A 21,408-nucleotide genomic window follows, 5' to 3' on the forward strand; every position below is an offset into this window, starting at 1 on the left:
GTTCATCTCAATACCATTCTCTTCAAAATTCTTTTTTTTTCTTGCAAGTGGCCATCCAGGTTACAACTGGTTCTCTATTCACCTGGGGCAACAGAGGAAGAAGGAGTCCAGAATAGGAGGAGGAAATGGAATGAGTAGCTAATTGCTTCCATAAACAACTCCCTCCTTTGCCATGAGACCAGAAGAACTGAATGGTACCTGGCTACCATTACTGAATGTTTTGATCAAAGATTCTGTAGAAGAATCCTGATCAAAAGGGGTAAAATGCAGAACAGAATTCCAAATTCTCATGAAATTCTGACTTTCAGGAGCCATGGAGGTTGGATGAACCCCCAAAATTATTGCCCTCATATAATCTTTAAACTTTAAATATTAAACCAAAAAATCCCCCGAAGTCTTCTTTAAATAAAAAAATAGTTTAGCTTAATTAGTAAAAAAAAAAAAAAAAAAGTCTGCCTTGAGCATTGTGCTCTTTTAAAGAACTATCTCTATGGGACGCAACTGACAACAGCGACTCAAAGGGTTTCAGAAGAAACTAGGGGGCAGTGAGTGCATGTTAAAGGTGCAGGAATAACTCGGAAAAAGAGAGTAAGAATAGTTCCATGACTTGAAGAATATCACCGAATCGTGCATGCAGAAACTGTTGAATAGGTATGTCTTGCTGTGTGCATTTTAACGATAATGTAAACAAACATATTTTTGACCTTCCCACCTCCTAACACTCTCTGCTTTTGAACTATTGCTAATGCTCTACTTCTCGTTACGTCATTTGTATTTGTAGATATTTGTGTATCTGTCACATTTCATCTATTTCCTTCTCTAACTCGCTTCCAGTAAGATAGTGAGTAACACAATGTCTTAGCCTCAGCAGGAGATAAGTAAAGTCATATCATGGATGATGCCCATGTCAGGAAATAAACTATTGTATAATGATTCCTTGATAAATGGAGAGCTAACTTGGTGAGGCAACTAGCCAAGAGTTTGTCTTAAGTCTGAGATAGAAGTGAACTTCATGTCTTTATGAACATAGCTACTCAGTGCTTGCCTTTAAAAATAATTATTTTTTTAAACATAAAAGTACACATAATCACTGAAGAAAAAAAATTAACGAGATAAAAAGCACCTGTAATCATACCATACAAAGATAACCACTACTCAATTTTTGGTTTGTTCACTGTTAGATCTTTTTTCCAGGCATGTATACAAGTATAGTATCTACATAAAATTTGTGTTCTGTTATAATATAGGTGCATGTACTGTATGGTAAGCATTTTCTTATGACATTAAATATTCTTGAAAAATATTGTTGATTTCTGCCTAATGACACATCATAATTTATTTACTTGCTCCCCCTGCCCCATGGTTGGATACTTAGGTTTCCTTTTCCCCCCCCCCCCACTTGTTTTGCCATTATGAATAATTCTAACACAAATATCAGGGTAGATTTCTAGACTTAGAATTACAGGGTCAAGGGAATAAAACAAATAAATAAAACTCTTGGTTCTGAATTCTGGTTTAGAAAATTCGTCCTTTCACTAGCTACTTCAGTTCCTTTACTAATTCTTGTCTCTTTTCCAGGTTTTTAGGAGATAACTAACTTCAGAAATGAAGAAAGTGGTTGGGTTCCATGTCTTAAGGCAAGAATCTGATGCAAGCTTAGCTCAACTCATATTTCAGCGACCATAAACTGTAAGTTTTAACATTTCTTGAAGTGTTGCAACTTTCTCCTTGTTTGGTCTTTTAACTTGGCCTATTTCCCTGTGCTTATTAGCAGTAAAGCATTTTTGAAAACCTCAGAAAACCTTGTTTACTGCAGGGACAAGAAGGGAGAAGAGCCACAGCCTCTACCAGACTGAGTCCAGCACAACATTATGGTAGCTACCAGCACCTACTGCTCTGAAAGGGATCACAATAGAGGGTCCCGGACAGAACGGGAAAAAAATGTAAAGAAGAATTCAAACTCACAAAAAAAAAAGACCAGACTTACTGGTCTGACAGAGACTGGGGAAACCGCAGAGTGTGGCCCCTTTAGCTTAGTAGTGAAGTCACTCCTGAGGCTTTCCCTTCAGCCACAGATTAGACAGGCGTATAAAATAAACAATAACACATGTAGTTCAACCACGTATATGAGACTAAATGGGCACACTGGTCCAGGGGCAAGGACAAGACTGCAGGAGGGGACAGGAAAGCTGGTTATATGGGAATGAGTAACCCAAAGTTGAGGAGGGTTGACATGTCATGGGGTTGGCAACCGATGTCACAAAACAAGATGTATATTAATTGTTCAATGACAAACTAATTTGCTCTGTAAACTTTCACCTAAAACACAAGTAAAAAAAAAGAAGAAGGGGAAAGAGAAGCAGAGATCATTCCATTCCTCAGTGGCCCCAGAAAGTCAGTCTCCCGCTATATGTCCTCATGGCACCCTGTACTTCTCCTTTGTAGCACTTTTTATACTTATAAACCGTGAGTTAGTTGTATAATTCTTTATGTAATACCTCTCTTCTCTGTTGGAATGTAAGTTCCATGACACAGGGGCAATGATGGTCTTGTTTGTTACTTTGTCATCCCTGTGGCTAAGCATAACAATTGACCATCAGGTTGACTCTGACTCATGAAGCCACCATGCATGTCAGAGTAAAACAGTGTTCCATAGGGTTTTCAAAGACTGATTTTTCAGAAGTAGATCTCCAGGCCTTTCTTCCGAGGCATCTTTGGGTGGACTCAAACCTCCAACTTTTTAGTTTATAGCTCAGTGCGTTAATCATTTGTACCACCTAGGGACTCCAGGGCTAAGCATTATTCCCACTATGTAGTTAAACAAACCCCTCAAAAAACTATGTAGTTAAAGAAAAAAAAATAGCATTCAGTAAATACCTCTGGAATGAATTGATGACTGGAGTGAGGACTCTGGATGGAAAAATATGTGTCTTCTATAATGGGGCCCTCAGAGGCTGGGACAAGGAGGTATCTCAGGTGACTGCTCTGAGATCTTAAAATGATACTGGAAGAGTGTGCATGGGGAGGACTCGCCCTGGTGCTCCAATCTCCCCTCTTCATGGGCTTTGGGCATTGATCCAACTGTGACTCTGGTGAAATTTGGTGAGTGGTGACGAGAGCAAGGGGAATTGAGCTCTCTCAGTCCTTCCTGAAGCCCCTCTGTTGAACTACCCCTTTCACTCTCATGGCTCTTTTTTCTCCTCTCCTTCCCTTTTTTTTTTCTTTCCCTTGAGGTGGGTCGCTCTCTTTCTTTCCAGCCTGGTGTCTCAAACTCACATGCAGCTCTTTTCTTCCCAGCTGCACTCCCTCCAGCAGGTGGCCTGACTGATACTCTGCATCAGCTATAGAACCCTGATGCAGCTGAGCTCTGCTTAGAAGTGATAAGGCTGATGGATTACTGCAGGGCCAGATGAATACATGATGTCTGGACTACACCCAGCAAGGGGGAAGTACCCCAGGGGCATGATCAGCACTATGTTTGCAGGGGTTCAGGGAACCGAAGACTTACTTCCATATTTCTGTTGATGCATCATTTATTTTCCACCCACTTGGGTTTGATTGGTTTTCTCCATCTGGACAGACTTCTGTGGAAACCATGGACAAATGGACATAAAGATTATGTTCAGGAGGTTCCCCTAGAAAAAAGGAGGAAAGCTGAATATCTCATTCAAAATGGGTCTCTTTGGAGAGATGCAAGATGCAAAGTGTATTCAGCAGGACTGTTGACATAGGCGAGGTGATAGGGAGGATATCAAAGCATAAAGTGGGTCATTTTGATGAGGAGGTAGGTTACCTCCAGCCTTTCTGTAAGGTTTCAGAATAAACTGAACAAAAAGATATATTCTTGGCTTCCTAGGCTGGAGATAACCTGCAACAGGACTTCATATACCTAAACCTTCCAGTGGATGTGGCTTGTTCATTCTGATGTGTTGGAAAGCAGAGACTAATGGAGGGCCTGGGGCAGTGGTGTGGTGTCTGTTGGATAAAAATAGTTAAGAAAGGACCCCTTGGGCTTAGCCTACTCATGTCTGCTTGCTTGGTCCACCATATTTGTTACTGAAAACTTGGACTACTCAAATTTTAGTATTTTTCCACACAGATGACTCTAGTGGTATATAAGGTCTTATACCCACGATTCTTTCTTATAGATATATAGGATTCTTCCTTATAGATATATGATTTGTGATATCTTCCACTGAGAATCCTTGTCATAGTGAACACTATTACTTATGGAGTATATACCATCGTTTAGTTTATTGGGGTTAAAAAGGTTGAGAATCACTATGCAGAATACAGAAGCTGGTATGCAGTTTATTTCTCCCTATAGAAGCTGAAATGTGACTCATCCCAGGGTTCTTTTCTCTAGAATATAGAAGGTGACTTATTCCAGGGGTTCCTTCTGGAGAATTTATAAGGAGATGAATCATGAGTTCCCTCCCTGTCAACTTTGGTGTCTCTGGGTTCTTTATCAGGGTCTAGTAGGTCTGGGTGACACTGAAGAAGCTGGCTAGGATGAGCATAGGGTGAAAATAATGGCAGAAAAGGCATAATCCTCTTCCCAGAATCTGCACTAGGACAGCATGTAACCAAAAAATTGATCACAGTGAAGCAAAGGGACCAGTTTGCCAGGTGAGCTAAGAAGCATCATGATGAAGAGGTACTTCTGGTTTTGATGGGCCACAAGGCTTGCCATGTGGTTATAAAAATCTTCTAAGAGGTGCTTGTATTCAAAGACTACTTTTATAATGCTCTTCAGCCAAAATGCCATTATTCAATTCTGTAGGTGTTAGCTTCTGGAAAAGGAATGGGTGTGGGGACCTTCTCCTTCAGAGACAATGAAAACCAAGTCCTAGCTGAAGGTACGTACCTTAACCATGAATTGCTGTGTATGAGTAGAGTGCACAAGAATGAATACTATGACCAGAAGAACTAGATGGTGCCCAGCTATAACCGATGACTGCCCTGACGGGGAACACAACAGAGAACCCCTGAGGGAGCAGGAGAGCAGTGGGATGCAGACCTCAAATTCTCATAAAGAGACCAGACTTAATGGTCTGACTGAGACTAGAAGGACCCCAGAGGTCATGGTCCCCAGACCTTCTGTTAGCCCAAGACAGGAACCATTCCCAAAGCCAACTCTTCAGACAAGGATTGGACTGGACTATGGGATGGAAAATGATACTGTAGAAGATTGAGCTTCTTGGATCAAGTTAGACACATGAGACTATGTGGGCAGCTCCTGTCTGGAGGAGAGATGAGGGGGCAGAGGGGGTCAGAAGCTGGCAGAATGAACACGAAAATAGAGAGTGGAGGGAAAGAATATGCTGTCTCATTAGAGGGAGAGCAACTAGGAGTATATAGCAGGGTGTATAACTGCCTTGATTTGTAAACTTTCACTTAAAGCACAATAAAAAAAAAAAAAAGAATGAATACTATGGTAAAATAATTAAATTTGTTGTGTGCTAGACCTTTATATCCTTTTATTTTAATCCTAAAACAGTCCTTATAGTCCTTTGGGTAGGCATTATTATCAATACTTTAAAATAAGTCATTAGGTAAGATAAGTCTCAAAAGTGACTTGCCTAGAACTAGACGGCTGATAAGTTGGTGAGCCAAGAGTTAAACCCAGGAGTTTTGGTTTAAAGTTTAAGGTTCTGGGGTATTGCTAAACAGATAAGAGGCAGCCTGAGCAGCAGGACTTCCCTGAAACTGATGCCCACCCCCCCTTTTTTTTTTACCAGGGCATGGCCACTCAGGAAAAGTCAAGGGCCGGTAGAAGCTTGAGGACATGGTGAAATGCTGAACACAAAGTCGTCAGGAGATCCTGCTTGATTATCACATTTATAGCTTCTTGAGCAAGGTTAAACACCCTAGGAATGCAGGCAGCATTTTGAGAAAGTTTCTCAAGCTGTGTTTCATAACCTGCGCTCCTAGGAGTATTATGGGTTGATCCACACACATGGAAAGTGCTCAAGACTGAGTGGGGAAGAGCGATAGAATGCTGCCCATTCTAGGGGCTTAGGTAGCTGACCATAAGCAACCCAGCCCTGGCCCTGAGCTCCGCGGGTATGGGACCTGTCACATAATCAACCTCCTTGAGTCTATCCAAATCTCTACTGATCTCAGGTCTCCCCCCAGGAATTCAAAATTACCGCAAGGAAGTCAGAAACCATTTCCTGTTCCTTGCCCCACTTCTCTGGAACAGACCGTTAGCCTCCTGTTCATCACCCCCATCCTGAGGTTCAGTTTTGCAAGCCAAGGGGCCTTTTGCAATGTTTGAAAAGCTCGTTGGTTAAGAGGCAGCAGCTCCCTTTATTTCACCTTCAGCTGATTTAACATAAGACAGCCAATACTGGCACAATTTCTTATCCTTCTTCCCAAAGAAGACAAGCACTTTGAAGTGTGTCTTAAACAAAAACAAAAAACCAAACCCATTGCCGTTGAGTCAATTCTGACTCTTGGCAACTCCATGTCCCTGGGTGTTACAAACAGTTTGCACTCGACTACTAATTCACCCATTGACTTCGTGGGAGAAAGACATAAAGATTACAGCCTAGGAAACCCTATGGGGCAATTCTACTCTGGGGGTTACTACCTGGGAGTTGCTATGAGTCGTAATCTACTTGACAGCACCTAACAACAACAATAACTAATCTAAAGGTTGGCTATTTGAACCTACCCAGAGGTGCTGTGGAAGAAAGGTGATCTGGTTTCATAAAGATTACAGCCAAGAAAACCCTATGGAGCAGTTCTGCTCTAATACATGAGGTCACTATGAAGTGTGTCTTACTGGGGAGTAAAACAGAGAGATGGGGTACTACTCCACCCAGGAAGGCTCACCAAGCGTTCTCAGTTCACTCCCTTTGTGGTATCTGGTCCTGGGGCAGGACCAGCTGTGCAGCAGACCCTGAGGGGGCAGAGAGGACAGCTACTTTTTCAACCCACTCTGAGAAGTTGGGGTACACTTAGTTATCAAGGAGCTGAGTCCAGCCCTAGTTTGCGTGGGATCAGGATTTCCTAATGGTGATACTCAATATAGGCAACTTCCACCAGGCTGATGTTTTACCAAACATGAAAGTGGACTCCAGGTCACTGAAGCAATACAGTAGCCCTAGTTGGAGAGCCTGAGGTGTCCCTGGGTGGTGCAAATGGTTAAGTGCTTGACTACTAGCCAAAAGGCTGGCAGTTCAAACCCACCCAGAGACGCCTCAGAAGACAGGCCTGGTGATCTGTTTCCAAGAGGCCACAGCCTTGAAAACCCTAAGGAGCAGTTCTACTCTGCATACATCGGGTTACCATGAGTTGGGATCAATTCAACAGCAATTAACAACACAAACTATCAACAGGTGGAGAGCCAGGAATTGGAGAGAGGACAGCTTTCCCACCAGCCATCAAGGATAAGGATATACTACCAGCACTTGTGGGACCAGCCCCATTCTGGAGCATAGCACATGCCTGTAGGTGAGCCAGGGCAGGTGATCAGAAGTCAGAGCTGGGCATACCAGGGTTTGAATTCAGAGATCTGAGATTAGAAAGAAAGCAGATTCTTCCTGATTTATATTTCCATTTTGTGCTCAAGCTTGCCATTTTAGGCCCAGTACTAAGCATAGACATAGGATAAGGTTGCCAATTGACCTGAGTTCTGATATCAACTTCCCTAAAGGTGCCCCAAGCCACATTGTCCTTGCCTTTTGCTCTCTGACTCATCTTCCCAATCAGGTCTTAGCCTTTTTGCTGGGCTGAGCCCTACGCATTTAATGACAAGCCTTCTATTGGTATACCTCACCCATAAGCCATGGGAAGACAAACTTCACAGAGGAAAGGAACAGACAACCTGGAGCTCTGGTTCTTACTGTCTGAGACAGGGGATCCTCTTCCACAATCCTTTTCCCCCAGCAATGAGGGTGAAGTGTGGGAAGGGAGCCCTCCTGCTCCACTCCACCTGGGGACTGTTCAAGGTGAGACATTAAAGGAGCTCTGACCCTGCTGGCTGAGCCTGGTAGGGAGGCAGCACAGTTTAGTCTCCCATTCCTGGCCTTGGTTCCCCATCCCAATGCATGCCAGCCCTTTCAGGAGCTTTTAGTGGTAATTATCTCAGCTCCACAATGGAGTGTCCCAGCCTCCTTCTTCTCTAGCTTCTCTCATTGCTCTTTCATCCCCTCTTCTGTCAGACCTCTGGACCAGCCCTCCACCAGGCTCATCTGCAAGCAGCACCACCTCCAGCCTTTACCTCTTTCACCCACCCTTCTTTCGACCCCAATCTCCACACTCCCCTTTTCCCCTCCAACCCTTGCCTCCTAATTCCCTCCCACCTCCTTTCTTCTGTCCCCTGGGACTTGCAATGAGAGGGGGTGAGACAGCCCCTGACAGGATTGATGGCCATTCCCCACATCTTCTCCTCTACCCCTCCCTCCCTCCAGCAGACAAAGATTCCCCTTACAAAAGGACAGGAGACAGAGGCTGTGTGAGACCAGCTGCTGTCAGACTCCCTTTCCTTTGCCCTCTTCTGGCTTGGCTGGACTGAGCCTCTAGTAGTCCCCTCTTTCTCCAGGTGAGAGTGGGCACCTGAGGCGCCAGGTCCTCCACCTCATTCTTCCATGAATGCTATGGAAGGTCCCGAGGGGCAGGAACTGCAAAATCTGGGGAACGGAGCCTGGGATAACCCTGCCTACAGTGGTCCCCCTTCTCCACATGGCACACTGAGGATCTGCACCATCTCCCATGCGGTGCCCCCTCAGCCCCAACCCAAGAAGTCTGAAGATGGACCCCAGGAGAAGGCACACAGGACCCTGGTGTCCAGCTGCTGCCTCTATATCTGTCGAGGCATCAGAGGTACCTGGTGGGGGAAGGTTGTCCTGGGATATTGGAATCTGGAGAAGGGGTCAGCAAAAGCTTTTAGGGGGAATTGTGACCCAAAAAAGAGTGAAATCTCAGTGTACGTTTGGGCTTTGTGACTTGCCTATGCTAGAGCAAATGTCCCTGGAACACAACCCACTGGTCTCTCAATGGATAAGCCCGATGTGGTCATCACTTGGGGGCTCAGAGACGTACGTGGAGCTAGTTTGAGGGAGGACATGGGTGTTATGATACCCTGGACTACGCCGCCTGGAGCAAGTGCTTCCTTTTCACGCCTTCGTTCTCCTCAATCCATGCCTTCACCCATGCCTCTACCTAGGATGTTTTTCTCAGGGAGTTTGATGGAGGAGGGCAAACACAGGTGTAGTTGGTGTAGCCAGATTCAGTCAAGGGTAAAGGGTAGGGAAAAGGGCTAGGGTCAAAATGGAAGTAGAATTCAGGGGCAGATAGGTGGCAATAACTGGGAGGGACTGTACTGTTTGGAGACGCTCGGCATCTCTCCAACGTTCTTTAGGACTCTGGGGAACAAACCTGACTGAGAACACAGCCGAGAACCGGGAACTTTACATCAAGACCACCCTGCGGGAGCTTTTGGTATATATTGTGTTCCTGGTGGACATCTGTCTATGTGAGTAACGTCTGTCTTTGTGTACATCTGTCTGTGAGAAGCATCTATGTGCGCCACATCTGTGTACACATTTCAACTGGCAACAGCTGTGGGGACAGCATCTGTTTGTGTCCCAGGAACTTTAAATCAGTATTCAAATCCTATTTATTATCTCTTCAGCTTCAGATACTTTGTTATAAAAAGAACTTGTCATTGCGTTCAGTAGAAGAAGGCAAATTGTTAGAAAGCTGTTAGTAAAATTTACTTTGTCAAGAGTTGCAAGGGAGCCCAGTTTTTAAGTTTAAGTTACTGACATCTATAAGCAGCTATCGTTTTGGCAGGTGGAAGATTTTGCCCAAAGAGTAGAGACCATTCCTTTCTGTTTGGAAGAAAAAAAAGCTTGGTGGGCTTCACAAACTTATCGTACTATGTCTGATCCATATTTCTTTAGAAGCAGGAAGAAAAAGATTCAGGAGACCTTAGAGCTCAGATCCCTGATAAAAGGATTAGAGATGCAGTTGGTGGGGTTGTGAACACAGTTAAGATCCATGTGAACTCCAAGTAAGAGAGCGCTGTGCCAAAGGCAGTTCAGGGAAATTTATCTGAAGCTCTAGCTATAGACACAATCTGGGAAGGCTTGATCTTTTTAAGTTGAGAGAAGCAGATGAAAAGATAGAAAGGTGAACCATGGAAACATAAAAAACTGTAGATGATAAGGCAGTTGGATCAGATACCATGAGGCCTGTAAACAGGAGAGTGCTGCTCTGTACTCCGTCAATTACTTCTTTAAGAACGTGTGCAACAAGCAAAGTTTGGCTAGTTTAATAGACTTTGGTGTATATGTGGGTAATGATTAAAGCTGTAGATTGGACCGTACAACTAAGGTGTCTCCTTTTGCTAGGTGCTTTTTACCTTACAGAAGGTTCTGTTTCTTTTAGGGTGCATGAATCTTTTGAAAGGAGAATCCGAAGGTCTGATAAGTGTTGACAGGAGAGTTCATCATCCTTATGAATCACCCACATTTGCCCTCTGGGAAAGCTGAGCAGAAAGTACTTGTCCCTGGATGTACTCTGATGGGACTCGCTGTGCTAGAGATAGCAGGCAGTTCTGAGTATTTGACAATCACTCAGCATGGAATGAAAGGAATCGGGGCGTGTGGGGAACAACAGTCAACCCAGTGTACACTGTGTGGGGCCCGTTTGATTCCTTTCAGCAAAGGACTGTCAGGAATTCATTTGCTGACACTGATTTTTTTTTTTTTTTTTTACCCTTAACCATCTGCTAGGAAGGAATGCTCCTCTTCTTTTTCAGATCCTATGACAGTAGCTGAAACCCAAAGGCAAACAGCCTTCCTTTCTAAATGACTCAAATGTCTCTATATCCAGATTAGCCTTTGGAACAGGATTGGGAGGTTTCTAACCCTCCAGAGATAACAGTGAACCATTTCTGACTCCTCTTAGTGGGGCTGGACAGCCTGGAAGCTTGGATCCTGGAAGCCCAGAAACCAAATCACTCATGTTCTCTACCTTATGAGATCTCAGTGCACTGGTGAATGCCAGACAGCCTGTGATTTGCCAAAGTCTGAGTCATGGACTCAGCCCGATAATTATAGAATCACTGAGCAGCCAGGGGCTTTCAAGGGCATCCGGTTCAAGGATACAGAAGGTACAGCCATTCCTCCAATGATCCCTCCTAAGGAACCTTGTCAGGTGGCCAGTTAGCCTCACACTGGGGAGTATTGATGAGGATTTCACCATTTCACAGGGAAACTCATTCCACTGTTGGGAAGCTCTACTTATTTCCTTCAGTCAACAGGCACCTGGGGAGCCCCCTCTTCTGTTGCAAACATTGGACCGAAGGATACGGAGGTGACTGATACTTGGACCTTTCTCCTTAAGGGACTCACCTTCTACTTTTTAGAACTTTATTTCTTCTATCCAGTCATCTACTTCCTTATTATTCTCTGAAGCAGTATGTGACAGCTCTTTAACCATTTGAATGTAGCTATCATTTTTCTCCTTGGTCACCTGTTCTCCAGGTTAAATAACTTTAACTTTTCTTGCGAAACCAGCCATGATAGCATGGTTTCTAGAGGTGGTATTGTGCAGAGGCTGAAAACATGGGCTCTGAATTTACACAGACTTGGGTTCAAACATCAGGCTCTACCATGTACCAGTTGAGGGATTTTGAGCAAGTTGCTTAACATCTCTGAGTTTCAGTTTCCTTATCTGTACCTACCAAATTCAATAGGATTGTGTGAGCATTACATGAGATAATATCCATTAAGTCATTTACTCAGTGCCTGACATATAAAAAATAAATAAACAAAAACCCTTTGCTGTCCAGTTGATCCCAACTGATAGTGACCTTACAAGACAGAGTAGAACTGCTCCATAGGGTTTCCAAGGAGCGGTTGGTAGATTTGAACTGCTGACCTTTTGGTTAGCAGCTGATCTCTTAACCACTGAGCCACCAGGGCTCTGCCTGACATATAGTAAAAATTATTTCATAATGTGCACAACCCTGGTTGCCTGTCTCCAGAACTGGTCTTATGATTCCCAGTACTGGACAAAATACTCCACAGGCAATCTGAGAAGTACAGAGTAGTGTGGTGATGCTATTTTCTCCATTGTATCCGTATTTGGGGGATCTATGAGGACAAGCAAGGAGCCCTGGTGGCACAGTGGTTAAGCACTTGGCTGCTAACGAAAAGGTTGCTCAGAGAGAGAAAGATATGGCAGTCTGCTTCTATAAAGATTTACGGCCTTGCAAGCAGTATGGGGCAGTTCTACTCTGTTCTACAGAGCTGCTATGAGTTGACTCAATGGCAAGGGTTTTTTTTTTTTTTTTTTTTTTTATGAGTACTGTGGAAGAATGATGTCTGAGCTAGAACTTGAAAGATGAGGAATATTTATTCCCTTGAAAGGGAGATGAAGAGGAGGAAATTTCCAGGAAGAGAGAATAATATCTCAGTATCTGCCAAGGTCCAGAGATGACAGAGGGCACAGTGAAGTAGGAGTAAGTACATCAGTGTGGCTGGAACGGAGAGTTTGAGGAGCACTGTGGTAAAACGTGAGGCTGGCAATATAAGCGGGGACAGATAATGAATGACCTTACAAGCAATGATAAGGAATTTGGTTATCCTGAGTGCTGTGATGGGGAGGGGGTGCCATTGAAGGATTATAAGCATAGGAGTGATATGATAAATTTTGAGGAGATGTTAGACTCATAGACCTTGGATCAAAAAGTTATCTCTGGGAAGATTGAGTAGGAAAGACAACAGGCCTTTGCTAAGCATATTAATGGGCTGTCTTATTTTACCCTCACAACAACCTTATCGGGACCACTGAATCAGTTAAGCATTAGGGCGCTGAAGTCAGGCTGTTTGGGTTCAAGGCCTGGCACTGCCAATTATCAGCTGTGTGGCAAGTTTCCTAAACTCTCTTAGTCTTGGATAATGATCATACCTGCCTGGTAAGATTGTTGTGAGGATTAAAGAAAATATCACACTAATATTCTTAGATCAAGGAGCCCTGATGATGCAGTGGTTAAGTACTCAGCTGCTAACAGAAAGGTTGGCAGTTTGAACCCACCAGTGGCTCTGTGTGGGAAAAGACCTAGCAATCTGCTGTCTTAAATATTATAGCCTAGGAAACCCTATGGGGCAGTTCTACTGTGTCCTATAGGGTTGCTATGAGTCAAAATTGACTCGATAACATACAACAACAACATGCTTAGATCAGTCTCTGGCACATGGTAGGTCATATCTATTATTATCTTCAATTCACAACAGACACCACAAAACTGTACCGCAGTGTTATGAACCCAATCACCGATGGGGGTTGAGGAAGAGAGTATTAACGTGATGCCTTTAAACCTCTGAAAAATAGTGAAGACCTTGAAATCATTATACTATCGACGATGTGTCATTGTTATGAATGGAATTATGTCCCCCCCCCCCCAAATATGTGTTGTAAATCCTAACCTCTATGCCTATGGTTATTATCACATTTGGGGGAAAAAAAAAAACCATCGCTGTCAAGTTGATTCCTACTCATAGTGACCCTGTAGAACTGCCGCATACGATTTTCAAGGAGTGCCTGGTGGATTTGAACTGCCGACCTTTTGGTTAGCTGCCATAGCTCTTAACCACTATGCCACCAGGGTTTCCCATGTGGGAATGGGTTGTCTTTGTTATGTTAATGAGGCAGAATTAGTGTAGGGTTGCAGGGTGTATTTTGAGTCAATCTCTTTTGAGATATAAAAGAGATTAAACAAGTGAGCAGAGGCAGAGATGGGGGAAGAGAAATGCCAAGCCACATGAAGATTACCCAGGAGCAGAAGCACAGAAGAGACGAGGACCTTCCTTCAGAGTGGGCAGAGGGAGAAAGCCTTCCCCTAGAGCCAACACCCAGAATTTGTACTTCTGGCCTTCTAAACTGTGATAAAATAAATTTGTTTGTTACAGCTACCCATTTGTGGTATTTCTGTTATAGCAGCACTAGATAACCAAGAGAGCCATTAACTGCCTTTGACCTTGAGAACTGAAGTCTCCACCCACAAAGTGCCAGCCTCCCCAAGACCTTACTCATGAAACAGAATTTACAGGCCTTTGCATTCTGATAGTTCCTACAATATATAGTAAAATAAGACTAATCCTAGTTTCCTAACCCCCATCCTCTTCCTGTCTCTTTCTTCCTTCTGGCAAACCTTTAGGCAACATCAAGCTCTGGACATAGCCTCTGTAGGGCCACTTTGTTGCTCTCCAAGGCACTGGCCTCACCCCTATGTGGCCTCAGCTCCCGATCAGCCTCCCTGAACTCTGGCCATTTGCAACTAGACTATGCATTCTCAATGGGTATGATGTAACCCACAAGGGAGTGAAAATTGTTTCTTGGAGGGCAAAAAATCTTAGATCTTACAGTGGTTTGTGGCCTTCCAAGGGGACACAGTACATGAGCAGATTTAGAGTCTATCTGTGATTTTACAATATTATTGGAGGAGCAGGTTAGGAAGAAAATGTCTAGGTGGGGGGAGGGGGGCAGGGTGGTGATTGGTCATTCAGAACCATCACCAATGGGTGGAGTTGGTCCTGCCCCAGCTATTCCTCCACAGAACAAATGCTGGAGAATTTTACCCAGTTGCATTGTATTATACTTTCGCTTATAATTAATTATATCATAAACAAAATCCATTACCATCGAGTTGATCCTGACTCATAGTGGCTCTATGGGACAGAGTAGAACTGCCCCATGGGACTGCTGCCCCAAGGAACAGCTGGTGGATTCAAACTGCTGACCTTTTGCTTAGCTGCCAAGTGCTTAACCACTGTGCCACAGGGCTCCTCATGATAAACATTTTCTCATAATTCTAAGTGGTTTTTATATTTTCATTTTAATGACTACAGTCATACCACAGAAATATTTCTCTTATTTGGTATTTGTGTTTTATAGATAAATATATCTATGGCTGCTGCTTTTTTACTTTTGTTGAATTATTTCCTTGGCAACTTCCAGGGAGAGGGACTACTAGGCCAAAAGATAGTAAATATCTCTTTAGTACCTGCTACGTGTTGTTATTTTGCCTCTGTAAAGGATTATAGAATTTTATTATATCACAAGTGCTGTAAGAATCATACCAATTTTGTCACAACGTTATGAACATAAGATATTCTCATTTATAATTTTTATTATCAAACAAATAGAAAATGGTATAATTTGGCCTTAATTTATTTGTCTTTGATTACTGGTGAGGATGGACAGTTTTCTCATGTTTTAATTTACTTTCTGTATTTATTTTTGTATAAATTGTATTAAAAAGCTATATTTTAGGAAGGATAAGGAGAGGGAATGGTAGATGTAGCTTGGAGCATTTGACCCTAGGTAAAGGACCAACCACCAGGGGTCTCATTTCTCGGATCTGATTTTGTGGAGGTGGAAAGAATAGTCAACAAATTTAGGCATTACCTTAACAGCAATTTGGCCTGGGATGGGCCCAGTAAGCTATAGTGGTCAGCCGTAGTGATTTCGTCTCCCTTTTGTTCTATTCTAGGGGACAGTCGTGGTTTGATGGTAGAATTCTCACCTTCCATGTGCAGACAGTTTGATTCTTGGCCAAAGCACCTCATGCCAGCTACCACTCATTTGTCAGTGAAGGCTTGGGCATTGCTATGATGCTGAACAGGCTTCAGCAGAGCTTCCAGACTAAGACTAGGAAGAAGGGCCTGGTGGTCTACTTCTGAAAATCAGCCAATGAAAGCCCTATGGATCACAAGGGTCTGATCCCATTGTGTAGATCGCCGCCATGAGTCAGGGTCGCCACAAGTCTGGGCCCAGTTCACAGCAGCTAACAGCAATGATAACATGCTCTGTTCTACGAACTGAGCAGACTTAGAACCAGGGCTATTTGGGGTCTCATCTGGTTAAAGTGGAGCTATCTTTTTATGCAGGCAATGTGGGTGAACCATCAATCTTCTAATAATAGCCACTGCTATCAATTGTGTAGCCTGTTAAAGCTTACAAAGAGCTTTTACATCTATTATCTCATATGATCCCAACAGCAATCCTGTAAGGGATAGATATTTTTTATTATTGCCCTTCCACAGATTAGAGCACTCTTAATATTGTTATTATGAATAGTTCTGGAATGGCTGGTCATTCAGAACCATCATTGATGGGTGGAGTTCGTCCTGGCCCAGCTATTCCTCAGCAGAGCAAATGCTGGAAAGTGATCTTCCTGCCTCCCCTTCATCACCCCCACCACATATACGTATCACCACCATTATCTTTATGAAAGGGCTTCCAGCCCTTTGTCTTCTTGGCGGGATGGCAGTAGCCTTTTGTTGATGGAGAAAACATTGAACGTCTTTGTGCAGAAAGAATGACTGTTTGTTTTAGGAGACAGTATTGTTATCTCAAAGGGGCACCTGGATCTTGCTCTGTATGGAAGAGGCTCTGAGCCAGGACAAGGCTGGATCTGGTAACCATGGATTTAGGGAGGAGGGTAGACTCTCAGCTTTTGGTGATTCATGTTTATTTATTAATTAATGTCAATTAGATGCTCTTTATCAATCGCTGGTCCTAAAAAATGCCTGTCTCTCTACACTCTGCTTTGTTTTAGTGAATTTCAAGGCTCTATCCGTAGATTCAAGAAGCCTTGGTGGCACAGTGGTTAAAGCCCTTGGCTCCTAACCAAAAGTTCAGCGCCTCGAACACACCAGCCACTCTGCAGGAGAAAGATGTGGTGGTCTGCTTCCATAAAGATTTACAACCTTAGAAAGAAGGCCTATGGGGCAGCTCTACTCTGTGCTGTCAGGTCGCTGTTAGTCAGAATCAACTCAATAGCAATGGATTTTTTGGATCCATAGATTCAGGACACCTGGTGGTACAAGGGTGAAGCATTTGACTGCTAATTGAAAGGTGGGCTGTTTGAACCCACCCAGCAACTCCATGGGAGAAAGACCTGGAGATCTGCTTCTGTAAAGATTACAGCCTAGAAAACCCAGTTCTCCTGTCACATGGGTTCGCTACGAGTCGAAATCGACGCGATGACATTTAACAACTGTATCCATAGATTCAGTCACCACTCATCTGTCAGTGAAGGCTTGTGGGTGGTTCTGATGTTGAACAGATTTCAGTGGAGCTTTCAGACTAAGACAGACTAGTTAATTGCTCCCAAAGGGGTGAGACCAGTGGAATATCTTAGATGGCCGCTTGGAGGCTTTTAAGACCCCAGATGCTAAGAAAAGCCTGGTAATCTACTTCAGAAAATCAGCCAATGAAAACCCGATGGATCACAATGGTTTGATTCTGTTGTGCATAGGGTCACCATGATTCCAGGTCTGACTGGAGGGTGGCTAACGATGACAACAATCCATAGACTGGTAGAATCTTGCATTAGTAGGCGAGGTTTAAGTGAGTTTAGGGATTGGGAAAATGATGACTTTCTTGACTGGGCATTACTAGATTCTAGAAATGTACTGGAGGTTCAGGAAGTGTCTGTGGGTGAGCCCTTATGTGGCTGTAATGATGGCAGAAAATAGCTGGATACGTAGAACCATAACATTATAGAGGGCACAGTGGTATGGTGGAGAGAACTTGAGACCTGGAATCAGGCAGTCTAGTTCGGAAGATGGTACCATCAGTTATTAACTATATGCCTTTGGCAAGATAGACCAAGATACTGAATCTCTTAGGGATTTGATTTCCTTATCAAATTTCCTATCAAATGAGGATAATTTCTGACTTATGAGGTTGATAGGAAGTGAACAAGGGACTTAGTACAGTGCCTAGCTTTCAATAAATATCAGTTGCCATTTCACATCAGGTATAAATGAGGAAAACATGGAAATATAAAGTAACCTGCTAGGATCCTGGGACCAGTTTGAAAGCACTAGGATAATGCTTGTCAAGGATTAAAAACCCTCTAGAAGTGATTGTCAGGGATCAAGAATGACTATGGGATGATTTCATGTCTTTTAGAAGTATATTTATTTTTTTCTTTTTTATTCTACTTTAAACGAAGGCTTACAGAACAAACTAGTTTCTCAATAAACAGTTAGTATGCATATTGTTTTATGACGTTGGTTAACAACCCCATGAGAAGTCAACACTCTCCCTTCCTGACCTTGGATTCCCTATTACCAGCTTTCCTGTCCCCTACTGCCTTCTAGTTCTTGCCTCTGGGCTGTCGTGCCCCTTTAGTCTCATTTTGTTTTATGGGTCTGTCTAATCTTTGGTTGAAGGGTGAACCTTGGGAGTAACTTCATTACTGAGCTAAAAGGGTGTCCAGGGGCCACACACTTGGGGTTTCTCCAGTCTCTGTCAGGCCAGTGAGTCTGGTCTTTCTTGTGAGTTAGAATTTTTTTCTACGTTTTTCTCCAGCTCTGTCGAGGACATTCTACTGTGATCCCTGTCAGAGCAGTCAGTGGTGGTAGCTGGGCACCATCTAATTGTACTGGACTGTCTGGTGGAGGCCGTGGCAGATGTGGTCCATTAGTCCTTTGGACTAATCTTTCCCTTGTATCTTTAGTTTTCTTCATCCTTCCTTGTTCCCAAAGGGGTGAGACCAGTGGAATATCTTAGATGGCCGCTCAGAGGCTTTTAAGACCCCAGATGCTACTCACCAAAGTAAAACGTACATACAGCATTTTCTTTATAAACTATGTTATGCCAGTTGAGCTAGATGTTCCCCGAGACCATGGTTCCCACAGCCCTCAGCCCAGCAATTCTATCCCTCAGGGAGTTTGGATGTGTATATGGAGCTTCCATGACCTTGCCTTGTACAAGTTGTGCTGGCTTCCCCAGTATTGTGTACTGTCTTACCTTTCATCAAAGTTACCACTTGTCTATTTAGTGTTTTTCCATCTCTACCCCTTCCTTTCCTCATAACCACCAAAGTTTGTTTCTTTTTTGTGTATAAACCTTCTCATGAATTTTTACAGTAGTGGTCACATAAAATATTTGTCTTTTTGTGATTGACTTATTTCACTCAGCATAATGCCCTCCAGATTCATCCATGTTATAAGATGTAGAAGCATATTTGGATACCCAGTGGCCCACCCATACGCAAAGAATTACTAAGTCCTTCTGGTACTAGGGCGAGGTGATCTGAGCCAGCTCACCCTAATAATAGGAATTTAGGCCCCACCTGGAGTCCTCGAATGGTGCACACAGTTAAGCATGCGGCAACCTACTGCAAGATTGGTGGTTTGAACCTACCCAGAGGTGCCTCAAAAGAAAGGCCTGGTAATCTGTTTCACCATGAAAATCCTATGGAGCTCAGTTCTACTCTGCAACCCATCGAGTTAGAATCGACTCCATGGCACCTGCTTTTTTTTTTTTTTTAGGCCCCGCTTGGTAAGTGCAGTGGTTAAGAGCTGTGGCGAGCTACGGCTGCTAACCAAAAGGTCAGCGGTTCGAATCTACTAGCTGCTCCTAGGAAACTCTATGGGGCAGTTCTACTCTGTCCTATAGGGTCAGTATGAGTCAGAATTGACTGACTGCAACAGGTTTGGTTTGGTTTGGTTTGGTTTGGTGATATGCAGCTATTTAACCAACTTGCTTTGGCCCATATTTGCTGTAGCAGAATTCCCTGGTGTCCCAGGGTCGGGATCATTGTTACAAGACTGGTGGGTCTGGACACATCCTGTTGTGCAATGCTGAGTGACAGACCGTCATTTACATTCGCCCAGTGTGGGGTTAAGTCATTGGTCTCTAGGAATACAGAAGTACATTTAAGTACCAAATTCATTCCCAAGATCAGGGAAAGGTTTTCGTTTTCCCACTAAGGATTGTGCTTAGGTTAAGTCCAGAAGAGCAAGGAACACTAGCTGATGACTTCTAGGCACTCAAGATCGTTATACAGGAGATCAGGCTGGGGCACTACTGGTGTGAGTGGCCAGAGAAAGTGCATCTAGCTCATATTCATAAGGCATGAGTTTTCCAACTTGTGTGTAGCCATATTTTCTTCATGTACTTCAACTGAAACAACATATTACAACAGATTCAATGCAGAAGCAGACAGGAGAATCCAACTTTTTCTATTCGACCAGACATTAAAAACAGATTTGCAAAAATGTAAAACAGTGCCACTTTTCTCACTAGAACTTTTTTGTTTTAGAAAATATGGTTTTTTTTTTTAGAAAAATGTGTTATTTATGTTTACATATAATGGGTTTAATATCATTATTTTCAAATGAATTAGTAAGTACTTAAGTTTTCCCTCAGTTTTAATTTCTAAGCCCAAGAAAACCAAAACCAGTGCCTTCGAGTCGATTCCGACTCATAGCGACCCTATAGGACAGACTAGAACTGCACATAGAGTTTCCAAGGAGCGCCTGGTGGATTTGAACTGCCGACCCTTTGGTTAGCAGCTGTAGCACTTAACCACTACCCCACCAGGGTTTTCTTTAATTTCTAGTAAGGTTAAATATTAATAGCTATAACCCAAATAAACAATCTTTGGAGTCCTCAATAATTTTTAAGAGTTCAAAGGGGTCCTGAGACTAAAATGTTTGAGAAATGCTGGTTTAGAGAATGAGTCTGAGCTGGTCACCTCAGATTACTTCCCAGTGTAGGGGCAAAAGACAGATGAAATGATGTGAACCTATCAGTAAAAGGTTCAAACTAAGGACCAGACCCTGGGCATTCATACTTTCATTCATGCAAACGTTCACAAGTCCTACTGTGTGCCAGGCTCTAGGCTAGTGCTACCAAAAAAATAAAAACCCATTGTCATCGAGTGGATTATGACTCAGAAATACATGAGACACACCCTCTGCCTTCAAGGAGTGAGGGTGACCAACATATAAAGCAATAATGGTATACAGAGTAGTGAGTGCTACAGCAGAGGTGTGGTCTGGGATCAGGGTGAAATGTAGGGGACAAAGTGCTCGAGAAGGCTTGAGGACTTGCAGATCCCAGAGGCAGACAGCTATTCAAGTTTAAGGAAGTCTAGAGTCATTGCCCCCACATGTCTTATCAGTTTTTCCTACTGTGGTGGCTTGTTTATTGGTCCAGTTGTGAGGATTATTGTTTTCTTTATCTTTAAGTGTAATCCAGAGCAAGGGGATACTGCATGGTTTAAAATCAGGAAAGTTGTATTTCAGGGCTGTATCCTTTCACCATACTTATTCAATCTGTATGTTGAGCAAATAATCAGAGAAGCTGGACTATATGAAGAAGAATGGGGCATCAGGATTGGAGAAAGACTCATTAACAGCCTGTGACATGCAGATGACACAACCTTGCTTGCTGAAAGAGGACTTGAAACCTGAGGGTGTTTTTCACCCCGAATCCCAGCCCTGACAGCCATTGTGTTCATAGAGCCTCTATTATTCCATCAATCCAACTGCTGAAGCATTCAAAGTCCCTTGGGCTTTCCCAGTTCTATAAATTTATCCTGTAGCTCCTGCCACTCCTACCACCTGGCTTGTTGAGAAGTTC

General features: G+C 43.3%; 1 protein-coding gene across 1 annotated transcript in view; it reads left to right on the plus strand.

The window, feature by feature from the left end:
- The first annotated feature begins 8,606 nt into the window (after nucleotides 1-8,606).
- The window catches only part of PKD2L1 (polycystin 2 like 1, transient receptor potential cation channel), a 46,398-nt gene continuing 33,596 nt past the window's right edge, over nucleotides 8,607-21,408 (plus strand). The window contains exons 1-3 of the mRNA XM_064269085.1: nucleotides 8,607-8,832; nucleotides 9,371-9,484; nucleotides 11,173-11,331. Coding sequence (XP_064125155.1) covers nucleotides 8,607-8,832; nucleotides 9,371-9,484; nucleotides 11,173-11,331 — 499 coding nt within the window. The remainder of the gene's footprint in view (nucleotides 8,833-9,370; nucleotides 9,485-11,172; nucleotides 11,332-21,408) is intronic.

This window comes from Loxodonta africana, chromosome 16 (assembly GCF_030014295.1).
Source record: "Loxodonta africana isolate mLoxAfr1 chromosome 16, mLoxAfr1.hap2, whole genome shotgun sequence".
Taxonomy (NCBI): Eukaryota; Metazoa; Chordata; class Mammalia; order Proboscidea; family Elephantidae; genus Loxodonta; species Loxodonta africana.